At 40.0% G+C, this 13,151-nt stretch overlaps 1 protein-coding gene across 1 annotated transcript; it reads right to left on the reverse strand.

Annotated features, from left to right (window-relative positions):
- Positions 1–710: 710 nt before the first annotated feature.
- sall2 (spalt-like transcription factor 2) lies at positions 711–10,166 on the reverse strand. Its single transcript, XM_065276941.2, has 3 exons — positions 10,091–10,166; positions 5,043–8,557; positions 711–4,916 (listed from the first exon to the last, which is right to left on the reverse strand). The coding sequence occupies exons 1-3, from the start codon at positions 10,164–10,166 to the stop codon at positions 4,782–4,784; spliced, it is 3,726 nt and encodes a 1,241-aa protein (XP_065133013.1). The 3' UTR covers positions 711–4,781.
- Positions 10,167–13,151: the final 2,985 nt, after the last annotated feature.

The following is a 13,151-nucleotide window of genomic DNA, read 5'->3' on the forward strand; positions in this document are numbered from 1 at the left end:
ACGTCCTTGTGGACAGAATATAATAAACTTCATCCGCCAAAACCATTTTTTCTGTTGCTTTTTGCAAATTTAATACGTGGTTTCGCTTCACATTATTTGGTGTTTACCACCTATCACTTTGTGGTATTTAAATGATTTGTCAGAATGATTTGAACTGATTAAAGTGATAAAATGCCGGGACATTACTTTTAAAATTAAAAATAGGATCAGTAGTTTTCACCCAAGTATAATACACGATTAATATCATTAGCCATTAAGTTATATTATAATTTTGCTTATAGGGACTTACAGTGGAATATGTTTTTTTTTTTTATATTTATTTATTACAAAGATATATTTTTGTTTGGGAAAAGAATATTTGGCCACTTTTATGCATTTAATAAGTAAGCCACATCAAGCGCTGAATGTTAAGGCTCAACCCTGCCATCCACTGGTGATATATTGTCATTACACGTGTTAGAATATGTATGGAGCCATTGTAGTGTCATTTTAAAACATTTTAAAAGTTACTATACCTTATATTTTGGATTTCTCTTCTTATTCATACATACACACATACAATTAAATTTATTAAACAGTGATGCCATTGCTCAGGTGTCAATGTTTTGTGATTTACATCTGCGCCACATGCAGCAAACCAACAGTTACATTACATGCATGCATTTGTCAGACACAAAGCAAATATGCATTTAAGGTACTATACTGTACAGCTGTACGTTCCCTGGTAATCAAACCCATGACATTTGCATTGCTAGCAGAGCAATAAACACCCATACCCCAAAACTCAAACACACAGCCTGTACTCTTGTGTTTTCAGTCGGTTTTCTGTGCCTCTATGGTTGTCATGGTGCAGGAGATTAGAGGTTTGTCCACAGACAGATTGTCAACGTTTCCTCCTGTTTCTCCCTCATTGCGCTTGATGTGGCACACAGAGGAGCAGTGCCGAGGGTTTGATTGTTTTAGGGGGAGAAACAGCAGTCCATTAAAAGAATAGCATATTCTCAACATTCTGATTTTTATTTACTTCTTTTCTGTACCATGAAATTACAGCTCACAGCGAGACTCGCACATCCAATTCATATTTATGCAAGATACACAAGAGAATCCTTTTCTGTAGCTAATCAAGACAGAAAATACAAAAACAAACATCACTTTAGTAACAAACATTTCCACCAAGTATAATATACTGTAGAGAGAGCTACACTTTAAGCTAGACAGTGGTTTATCTCAGAATCTGTTTATTTCTACCTTTTCAATAGCTACATTAACAATACCAAAGTAACAAGAGCTTACACTGACTAACATACAGGCTTGTTAAACTTAACCGACTCTTTAGTCGACGTCAAGAGCAGATGTATACTTTACAGCTAGACAGGACAACCATGGACACAATGGTTGAAAGGTCATATTTACAGTTTAATTGGGTTTTTTTGTGTTTTTATCTGGTTCTGATATTCCTACACTTTCAAAATTGGTTCCAGGCCTTTGATATTATGCACCATTTAGGTACCGATATTAACTCTGTAGGTGCAAAGGTGTACTTTTTAAAAGGGTCCAGTCGCAGTATAACAATGTCTGAAGTGTTTTAAATCCTGTATTAACTAGTCAAAAGTACTGAAGACAAAGTCAAATGGTTTGCTTCAGGAAATAAATTTACATGTACTTCCCGCTTCCTAAAGGCTTTCTACTGAACAGTTTAAGGCTATCAAACTCATCCAGATTGTGCCAAAACATTATTTATTAAATGCTTGAATATTGGGCGGTTAAAACATTTTCAGATTCTGCACCTTCAGCATATAACAGTAACAGGTATCCACAAAGAACCAAGATGATGTACTACTTATTGATTCTGTAAATCTTAATTTAAAATACTCTCCCTTCGAATTTTGTACACAGGAACAGACTTGGAACAGACATTTGGAACAGACCATCCATTAGCTCTCAAATCTCTTCAAATATGAAACCTACTGCTTATGAGAATGAAATATATTTGACTTTGTCACTAAAGCCAAATCTGTTGCAACACATTGTGAGGTGGGAGCAAGTAAAAAAATAAAAGTAAAAGAGATTCAAGCAACTTTTTTCAGTTCCTCGCCTAAAGCTATAGTTCAAAACTATTTGCTATCGCTACATCTTGAGTGTGAAAACAAACAAACCATCAAACTTGATAAAATAATTCAGTCATCAAAAAAACAAAAAAACAAACACATCATGTTCAAGGAAGTACTGCAAGATATAACCAGGCACAGTGTAAGAACTGACAGCATCTGAAATTAAAAGCATGTATCAATCACGTTCGAATCACATGCATTAAAGGTGCTGTGTGTAGATTTTAGCGGCATCTAATGGTGAGATTGCAAATTGCAACAGCTCAGTCCACAGCTCACCCCTCCCTTTTCAAACACATAAAGAAACTACGGTTGCTGCCACAGGACAAACTTGTTTTAACTAAGACAACATAGTGATGAAACACACTCTATAGAGCAGTTTGTCCATTTAGGTCAGGGGTGTCCAAAGTCGGCCCTGGAGGGCCGGTGTCCTGCAGAGTTTAGCTAAAACTTCCCTCAACACACCTGCCTCAAAATATCTAGTCTGCCTTCTAAGACCTTGATTAGCTGGATCAGGTGTGTTTGATTAGGGTTGGAATAAAAGACACCGGCGCTCCAGGAGCAGGATTGGACACCCCTGATTTAGGGCTACTGTTGAAACATGACGGCACAAAATGGCCCCTTCCATGTAAGAGGGCCCGCAGTGTATGTAGATAGAAAGGGCTCATTTTAAGGAAATATAGCCTAAACTCTTCTGTAGTTACATTGTTTACTTAGACCAACGGAAAATAAAGATTTGGCTAGGAACTATACTCTCATTCTGGCGTAATTATCAGTGACTTTGGTGATGTAACATGGCTGGAGCAGGCGTAGTGATATTACATACTGCCGAAAATAGACCCCTTGGTTACTTTCAATAGCAGGGCACTATTTTCGAGCAGTGCGTAATATCACTACCCCTGCTGCAGCCATGTTACATCAGCAAAGTCACTGATGTGAGAGTATAGTTCCTACCCATGTCTGTCTAGAAAGTCACAACTTTTAATTTTCCGTCAGTCTTAGTACACGGTGTAACAACAGAAGGGTCAAGTTTTAAATAGGAAAAATATTGAAACTCTTTGGTTATTTTTTAACGCGATGCTAATGGTCTAATCAGATTCAATGGATTGTGCTAAGCTATGCTAAAAGTGCTAACGCCAAACCCCGAGATCGGCTGAATGGATTCCAAAAGGGTAAGAATTAAATGTTATAAAACGGGCAGTTCTGGTTCTTCATTTTGATTGGTTGAAACGCGTTCTAAGCCGTGATAAAATACACCGGTAACCTCACGGTTCAGACCACATTACATAGGTATCACTGCGCCACTGTTACTGCGTATTGATTTATGAAAATAAACACCACAGTCTTAAATCATATTTTTAATTTGTCTAAAATGGCACAATTAATGGCGATATCCAGATGAATGTCAATAAATATTGTTGAGTCATCTCGTCGATAAAGAGAAAACGTTGTCTGAGGATTTTATAACTCAAGTTCATACGTCCGCTATTATCCACTGGGTGGCGATCTTACCAAACTTAAACACTGACGCATTCACTGAAAACACCGTGTAGTACTGTTCATGGCTCCGTCTGAATCTGATCTCTTACTAAAGTTCTTCACAAAAATGGAATTATCTCCGCTTTAAATAAAAAAATTTGAGAGGTGATAAGAGATCAAATGAAGGTAGGATGAAATGCTTTTTTGTTTGTTTTTGTTTCAAAGCGGATGGTCTGTTCTTTCATTTGATATTTTATGTTTATATAAAGAAGATAATTTTCTGGAAGGCATTAAACTAAAACTGGGTGGCAACTTAAAAAAAAGAAACGCTGACGGGGAAAGAGTTCAGCATGCTTTCACGCATATTTGATCATCACTTCAACAGTTGCACGATATAAATGTTAATCTATAAATTAGATGAATGGTGATTTATAAAATAAACACCACAGTCTTAAATCATATTTTCATTGTGTCTTTGCTGCATCTCTGTTGGTTGGGAACTGCGCTCTGTTTCAGTCTCACTTGATTCTGAGGAACTACTTTGTTTGGCGGAAGAGTAATATTTGTACTAATATAATTACAACTTTTTTGGGTTTTATTTTATAAAATCCCGCTAACGTTATGCATATGAAGTAACCGTTTTATAAACGCAATAAACCCCTCGAAGCGTTGGGTTACCAGTGCATTTTATAACAGCTAAGGGGGTTTAGGCACTCCGCTTCGCGTCGTGCCTAACAACGCCCCTTAGCTGTTATAAAATGCACTGGTAACCCACTGCTTCTCGGGGTTTATTGCTTTATTTTACTCTAGGGGAGCTGGTAAATTAGCATATTTTAAAAAAGTGGAATGTCCCTTTAAATCTTAAAAATGTCTTGTGAAATGTCACCTTTAAGACTTTTGCACTGTACTGTATATTATATTGCATTTCTGTCAAGAGATCCTTCTAAAAGTTACACAATGCACCTTTAATATATGACATCGTATTTTGTTATTATCACCATCTTACTGTATGTTTTAGTATAAAATTAGGGTCTGTGTGCATGATCTGTAACTTTTTCTGTTTGAAAAAAGCCACGAAATGACTCTGCATGAGTTACTGTGTGTGCTTATAGATGTGTGAGACTTGTTGTTTAGATTTATTTTGCTTTTCCTGTGTTTACGGAAAGTTCTTTAACAGGTGCTGGCTGAAGAAACTCATTGTTGTCCTGGTGGCAGATGACTTGAATGGTATCCTTGTGGTCGCTCATTCTGCGACACTCTCTCCGGTCCCTTCATTCTTGCAGGAGCTCGATGTGCCTTCGCAACTCCTCCGTGGTGCTTCATATGTCCCTAAAAGTTATAAAAAGACTTGTCACTGTCAAATCTAACCAAGAGCTAAATAACAATTTTTCTAACTTTCTGTTGTACTAAATTATATATTTACATCAGATAAATGTTTTCATTAAGGCCACTTACCTTCAATCCACTGCGACTTGCATACTCTTTTCCACATTCAGAACAATGGTAGGTTTTCTTCTCTGGCATGGGAGGTGGAAGACTAGGAGTCAGTGACATGCATATGTTTGGTTCTGTTCTGTCTTTTTCAGTTGCCAGCGCATCTTTAATGTCAACTTCATCCTTTGCAGTTGAACTACATTGACCATCCTTTGTTGTCTTCTGTATCTTTGCCTCTGGTTCCTCAGATGCGGTCTCAGTCGCATCTTCACTTGTATTGTCAAAAGCGTCTGATACTATATTCATGTTAACACTCAGATCTGGAGTTGCCCTTTGATCATTCTTTGGGGTTTTATATATTTTGTCATCAATCTTTTCCTCCTTACTGAAATCTTGAGAGATTGATTTGTATGTTTGGACAAGCCCATGATCAGATTCCATTCGGCTCGCTGTGTGAGAAGTCAGACTCTCAGTGCTGAATGGAAGAAGAGAAGGTGATGTTGATGCTGGATGTGGCCGAGAAACCCTTGATGCATTATGAGCCTGAACATTAAGAAGATCTTCCAAGTTAGATCTTGATCCAGTGAAGGGATTCATCAAGGGTGATCTATTTTCACTCATAAATTCACATTCTTCTCTCTGCACGTTGGCTTTCACAGAAGTAGAGGAGCCCAAACTTTGTTTATCAGTGTTGTTGGAAAGGTCATCAGTGGCAGAAGGATCTGATGTTGCTGAGACTGAGTGGGACACTGGAGAGGCAAGGGAGGCAGCAGATTCTACAGCAGACGGTAGACTAACAAAGAGATCAGGGGCATCATCTTTGCTAGTTAGAGGTGAATGCGGGGTTGGGTTTATGGAGAGGTCAAGGCTTAGGTCGAAAGGTTGTATGGGACCTGGGCTAAGTGAACCAGGCAGGCCGGCAGTCACAGGAGATCCTGTGGGAGCAGTATTGACTGCGATTAGATGACTGTTGAATGAGCATCTAGAATCCAACACTGTTTCTATATCTGAATGTAATAACTGAGCATCAGTAGTGCTAGGGTTGGTTTCCGAAGCAGCATCAGAAACTTCTGTTGAAGTACCAGGGAGATGCTCTGATGGTAGCTGTCCCCCTAAATGCATGCGGATGTGATGTTGCAGCACAAGGGCATTAGTAAACTTCCTCTGGCATAGTGGGCAAGAATTTTGGGCACGGCTGTTTGGTGGGCGGGCTCTATGGGTGGCCAGGTGCGCTCGAAGACTTCCTTTGGTTGAGAAGGAACGGCCACAGAGTTTGCACGGGAAGGGACGCTCCCCTAAATGGGTAGCCTGGTGCAAACGCAACGCTCTTGGGCAGCTTAGCACCCGAAGGCAGACGCTACACTGATTAGGGGCAAGTGCCCCTGCAGAATTCATGAGTCCTAGGTAAGGTGACTCCTTGCCGAAGAGGGATGATGGTATTTGGATCATAGATGATGGAAGTGAAGTGACCACATTTGTACTGAATGTATTTGTCCCTGTTAAACTACCGCTGCTACAACTTATTGCTCCTGCTACACTAAAGCTGCTGTTTGAAGTCTCACCAGTAGATGATACCCACTGGGGCTGACCATTTGGTTCTTTTTCTAACTTCTCCACCAGTCTTTGCAGTTTTGATGTGTCTGATGTTGGGGTGGTCACGGATGTGGTGGTGGAAGAAGCAGTTAAGGGAAATGAGATGTGTTGCTGTGTGGTTGACATGAAGGATCCTGTTGGAGTTGTGGGCCTGAGAAACCCGTGGCCTGGGTGAAGGTGGGTGGAAGATGCTGGGAAAAAGATTTTGGGTAGGTTAGCAAGCTGAGAATAAGCAGAATGGGGGAGCAAGCTAGGAATCGGAGGGGTGTTCTCATCAAAGTGCTGTGGTTTCAATCCTTTATACACCCCAGCAACAGAGAAAGTAGAGGAGGCTGGAGCTGAAAGAAGAGTTGAGGCGAGAGATGATGACGATGAGGATGTGATTGAAGAGGCTATAGAGGATGTAGAGGATACAGCAGCAGATGTACAATTGAGCTGAAGGAGAGAGTGTGCAGTGGTCAGCAGAGCCAGATCAATACTAGGAGGCAGAGGTAGAGATGAGGCTGTGGTGCGTGGGAAGGCCTCGAGGCCTTCACCACACAAATCATTTTCTGCTTGCTGTTTATTATGCTTCTGAGCAGCGCTTATTTTGTTAGAGCTGATAGTTTGCGTTTGTGCTGATCCTCCCATTGATCCCCCGGTCACAGATGCAAATAGGGAACACGGAAACAGAGAGAAAGAGAGTTCAGGGTTTTGTTCACGGTGCCGCAGGAAGTGAACCTTAAGATTTCCTCGTGTGGTAAAACGACTGAAACATATAGGGCACTGATAAGGACGTTCCCCTGTGTGTGAGCGCAAGTGTATCTGCAGGGATGAATCACTGCTGAAGGCTTTTCCACAAAAACGACAGGAGTGCTGCATACGTCCTGCCAATAACGAAGTTGAACCTCCTTGCACAGAGAGTTTTGTATCCTGTGGGGGAGCTGAAGGGACAGCAGCTACTGACAGAGCCTGGTTTGGAAAAGTCAGACTACCTTGCCCACTGGCTCCTGTCATGTTAGATGATTTCTCATATGAATTCTGACCTGGTAGGCCAAGGGAAATTGCAAGTGGGATGTTTGAAGCGGCAGGCATGGAGACAGATGAGGACGTGGAGGAGTGAGCACTGTTGAAATTTCCCGGTGCGATTACCCCACTGTCACACTGTGTCTTATGGGGGCGCAAGACATTTAATAAAGGGTGGGTATGTTTAGAGGGCTTAGAGGTGGTCTGAGGGGGAAGCAGGGATGAGAAACATGCCAAAAGAGGAGTCATGGAGGCAGGGGGAGGGGATGGGTTTGGCCGAGAGGGCATAGGGTTACTATCCGAACCTTTTAAACAGAGCTGTGGCAGAGATGGTAGCATGAATGGAGTTGAATCCCTTTCACATGACTCTTCTCCCAGTCTCAGTACTTGCCTGCAGATCTCTTCAGTCATCTGCATCTGATGAATTTGTCTCTGCTGTAGCACGCGCAGTTCCTCGAGGATAAAAGCAATGCTGACAGATGCGCATGCTGGGGCTGGAGGAGCTGTGCTAGGGCTGGGAGAGGGCGTAACTGGGCTTGGGGGACCCTCGGGTACAGGACTGGGACTTCCAGGATGTGGAGGCACACAGAGGGAAACAGCAGAAGAGGAAGATGAAGAAGAGGTTGTGGTAGCTGAGACACCCAACTTTGGAGAAGCCATGAGTGTGTGAATGTGGTTGTGCGTGGAGGGAACTGCTGGTGGAATGGTGGACATACAGTACAGACTGGAGGATTGTGGGGTGTCAGGAATAGGGTGAGAGTCTGTGAGGTGGCAGGGGATGTGAGGGGCAAGGTGGCTGGCTGTGGGCAGAGAGGTTGTTGTGAGCCTCTCAACAGATGGGTTTAAACTCAAGGAGGATTGGCAGTTCTGCGTTGCAGAGGATGAGGAAGAATTCTTTGCAAGAGTAGAAGTGAGTGACTTTACTGCCAACTGCTCCTCTAAGAAATGAGAGAGACACAAATGGTTTCACAATTTATTTCATCACTGTTCCAATGGTTACAACATTTGGTGTACAGTTAACTAAATATTATTTCATATATACCACCAGTACAAGTTCAAATAGGAGCTATACGATACTGGTCACTGTTCACAAAATGTTTATGCCTGTATCAAATACATATGTAATTTGTATATGACTAACAGAGGCAGCCACTAGAACCACCTGTTCACTACAGTTATCTGCTATCAGTACACTCTTAGATTGTCATATTATTTTTAAGCCATGGTTTGGTCAAAAAATGACCCCAACTAGAGGGTTACAAAATTAACCTATACTTGGATGTTTTAAACCAAATTGCAGGGATGTGTCAATCCATGGTTGGATCAAAAAGGGTCTTCCAAGGGTTGAAAATAACCCAGCATTTTAGATTATATAATGCACCTGAAAGTCTTACTAATTTCAAAAGCAATAATAAGGACACTGAATAAAGTATGACCAACATGATCATAATTTGTGCTGCTCCTATTTATTCACCCTTAACTTCACTCAGCCTTGTATATGGGCGTCTCTCTCCTCCCCTCTCTTTACACCCTCATTCCCTCTGATCTGAAACCCCATCCTTCAAGCAGCTTACAATGCTCTTTGCACCCGTTAACAGCCAACTTTGTTTCCACAGCAACACATGAACATGGACAATGAACCTCGCCACTAAATTCCCAAACCACTACACCGACCCACTTCCTAGAAACACATGAGGCTGAGTAAGTAAAAATGTGCTGTTACATCTCATATGTTTAAACAAATCTTCTGTCCAAACCCAATGAAGCCTGAAAGGTCGGTAAGTCTTAGCGCAGTGGTTTACCACTAAGAACTCCAAGATTACTTGAAACAAGTGACCTTAAGCACAGGACAAATTTACAAAATCAACTTACAGAGGATGCAATGGGATACAAAACGTGATGCTGTCCGTACAATCAAGGATAAAATCTCATATTATGAGTTTGGGAGCATCAAAGTTAGTCAATATAAAAGATATCACAGAATGTTATTTACATTATTTAAAAAATGACTTCAGCCGGGTTTTCACAGACAGGTTCACAACTGATTTTTGTGATGCACAAACACTCATATAGAAGGAGTTAAGTGTACTTTGAGGAACTCTTACATTTAAGTTACAGTTCAAGACACTTCCTAGCGGTTAATGCCTGACTGCACGACCACAAAGACTCAAGGAGACAATGAAGTCTCATGCCATTCCAGAGCACTAAAGTGGCGCTATTTTTTCAACGTGGTCCACCTTTTCCAGTATAATCACACATCCCCCTACTTTTTATGTTTGCTTCACAAATTTGGTCAGATTTTTAGATTTTCGCTATATCTAATCTGATCTGGATGGTTATAGAATCAAATTTACATTTACCTTAAAAGCAAAAAATATTAGATAATGCAAATGAAACACGTTTTATAGTACAGCGGCGCTTACTGACAGAAACAGTGGAGCTCTTCTACTAAACATTAAAATATTTCTCACCATGTTGAAGTAGCCATGAAGTGTTCAGGATGGGACTGAAAAAATGCAGAGGTCTTTTCTGTTTCCTGCGTGACATGATGCGCGAAAAAGTCAGTGGCTATTTGGCCCATTGGTTCAATTACATTGTATGTCTTTCTTGTGAATCTAAATTACTAGAAAAATTAACTTGTCTGAGATGCAACCATAAAAAAATCTATATCATTTATAAATGAAACAAAAGGCTAAATCGTAAGTGCATACATGAGCAATGTCTCAAAAGTGAAGTACTTGGCAAACCAAATCTGTGTCTATTCAGTGTAACTAAAATCCAGAGACAACTCTCCTCCTCCTTTTTCCTGTTTCTGTCTCAAACACAATCTCAGCTTGTTCTCCCACTACATTCGCATTCAAATAACGCAGAACACCACCTACTCATGCATATACCCCTCCTTTCGCTTACATCCCCCAAGTTTTAAGGCGTTCCCATGAACCTTTCTGTAAATTTCGGTAGTGAATAAAAACATGTAATATTAAGCATCAGTTTAAGTAAGATTGAGATAGAAGTGTGTGTCACCTAACCTCATTTACATTTTTTTTTATATTAAATATAGCCTACTTAAACTTGTTGCACAGATTTGTGCATCAAAATTCTGACCACATGTATTCACAGTTATCATAATGCATGTCTTGTAATGCCATAAAGCAAATGCAAAAACTCAAATCAGCAGGCCTGTCTTCAGTTTTTCATTGATTTTGAATATAAATAATACAACAGTATCTAAATGTGCTTGTGTAATATGGTTTGTATTTAGATCAGGGTTTAAATCAGTCTACCATAATACATTAATTCGTTTTTAATAGCCAAATGCATCCGTCTATTTAATAGGAGGCTATTCATAATCTGCCAATCATAATTTGGATTTATCACATTTTAAAAACATTTATGTCAAATATCATGTCCAGGAAATATAATAATGCCTGAAAAACTTTATTATTTAACTAATAGTAATGCTAAAACACATGAATTTATTTTTCAAACACTACAATATACACCGTAGTACACGTCGTAAAACTATGTCGAAATGTCATAATTACGTCAGCCAGATCCTCGCGGGAACTACAGTTCTACTGTACGCGCGACCTGTTGCGTCCTCGGACGCGCGCTCTATGATCATAACCAATTATGATTCATATTTTCCCATGTCTATATGACATGCTTTGCACGGACATATCTTGTTATGGGAACGTAAAGAGTACTAACAATGTGTTACTTACCAGAAGACGATTATGTAGGCTATCTTTCACGGCTCTTTGTAATGTTACAGGATAGATTACGACTGGATATCATCACTGCTCTTCCGGCATTTTGCCACCACCATGATGCGCAGTCGGCTCTGACATCTGAATGATTTATTTGTTGTATTGTCTTGAGCACACTCTATATTCACTTACAGTCGCGAATGCATATTTGTCACCCGCTGTTAAATATCTGGGTTAATGGCACTATTGCGATATCGAAAAATGACGTTTCGCTTTTGCTGTCATTCCCATAGTCCTGCCCTCCCCCTTCTCTCTCTGCTCGAGTCTCTGTGTATTTGGATAAAATGGCCCTCTCTCTTCTCCTGCCCTCGCTCTCTCGCGCGCGCGCGGCCTGAGTCTTTGTTGAGACACTGGCGCTGCGGCATCGGCGGGTGTCTGTCTGTCTGTCTGTCTGCCTCTGTTTGTCTGTCTGTGTCTATATATCTGTCTGTCTGATTCAGACACTGTCTCTGCAGGATCGTTCACCAGCACTCACATCTCCAGCTTTTAATGTTATAGTTTATTCTCTGTTTGTGACTAATAAAATGTGCTTTGGATTTAAAAAGTAACATCAAGATGTTAACATTAAAGAAGAGATAAAGAAAACAAAAAGTCTCGACTTGTATTTGCTTATAGTAGGCTATGTCATTTTAGGTTTTACAATTAAGAGCAAACTTGTCTATATGTGACCACAAAACCAGACACAAGGGTCAATATTTTTGAAATTGAGATTTATACTGAAAGCTGAATAAAAAAGTTTTCCATTGATATATGGTTTGTTAGGACAATAACAAACATACTTTGCAACAATATTTGGCCGATATACAACTATTTGAAAATCTGGAATATGAGTGCCCAATATAATCAAAACATTGAGAAAATCACATTTAAAAAGCACATATGGTCCGATTCACTGTTTTACATTTCCTTTGGTGTGTAAGTGTGTACATGTTAACGATATGCAAAAGGTACAAACCCCAAAGTACACGATGACGTGAGTTATCGTCTCCAACGTAAATCTCTTATCTTGGACTACAACAAACACACGGATTGTAGGCAACAGTTTACATCCTGGGCCTGTTGACGTTAACACGACGGTTATTATCATAATTCCCCCGCTTCGGACTCAGCCTGTAAGTTGTTTTAATAACTCCTGTCAGCATTGTGAGCGAATCTTTCAAACATGGGAAGGGGCGTCACATTTCCGACTGATATCAGACTTATTTAGGCCAATCACATCGTACAGATTAGCTGGCCAATCAGGGACACAGTGGTTTTCAGATCGATGAGGTTTGTACAAAATCAGTGCGTTTTAGGAAGATAGGGATATCTGGGCTATAAAAATGTACGGTATGTGGAAAATAATTTGGTTTTCTAACCATAAACCACGCAAACACATTGTATTATACCAAATACACAAAATAACGTTGTTTTTTAGCAATTAAATAGGTGCTCTCCAAATGAAGTCATTACTGCATCCACTTACAAAAATAACGTTTGATATATTAATGGTAGAAAATGTACAAATAACTTCATGCAACATGGTCATTACTTAATATCTTCATGATTTTGGAAAGAAAGAAAAATCAATCATTTTGACCCATACAAATGTATTGTATGACTGGTTTTGTGGTCCAGGCCTAGTACCCTGAATTATTATTTATATCTGTCCAATGCTGATTTAATGCTCTAGAATTGTTCATATTATTTATGCAAAATTGTTAGAGGTATTTTTAAATGCCAAGACTTGTGTTTATTGCATTCTTTATGAGAGCGGGATCAC

Source organism: Paramisgurnus dabryanus, chromosome 6 (assembly GCF_030506205.2).
Source record: "Paramisgurnus dabryanus chromosome 6, PD_genome_1.1, whole genome shotgun sequence".
Classification (NCBI taxonomy): domain Eukaryota; kingdom Metazoa; phylum Chordata; class Actinopteri; order Cypriniformes; family Cobitidae; genus Paramisgurnus; species Paramisgurnus dabryanus.

Excerpts from the sequence above, each read along its gene's own strand:
- sall2 (XM_065276941.2), bottom strand. The coding sequence starts at position 10,166 with ATGTCACGCAGGAAACAGAAAAGACCTCTGCATTTTTTCAGTCCCATC. Across the intron at positions 8,558-10,090 it reads TTCATGGCTACTTCAACATG|AGGAGCAGTTGGCAGTAAAG; the intron begins GTGAGAAATATT and ends CTCATTTCTTAG. Across the intron at positions 4,917-5,042 it reads CAAGTCGCAGTGGATTGAAG|GGACATATGAAGCACCACGG; the intron begins GTAAGTGGCCTT and ends TATAACTTTTAG.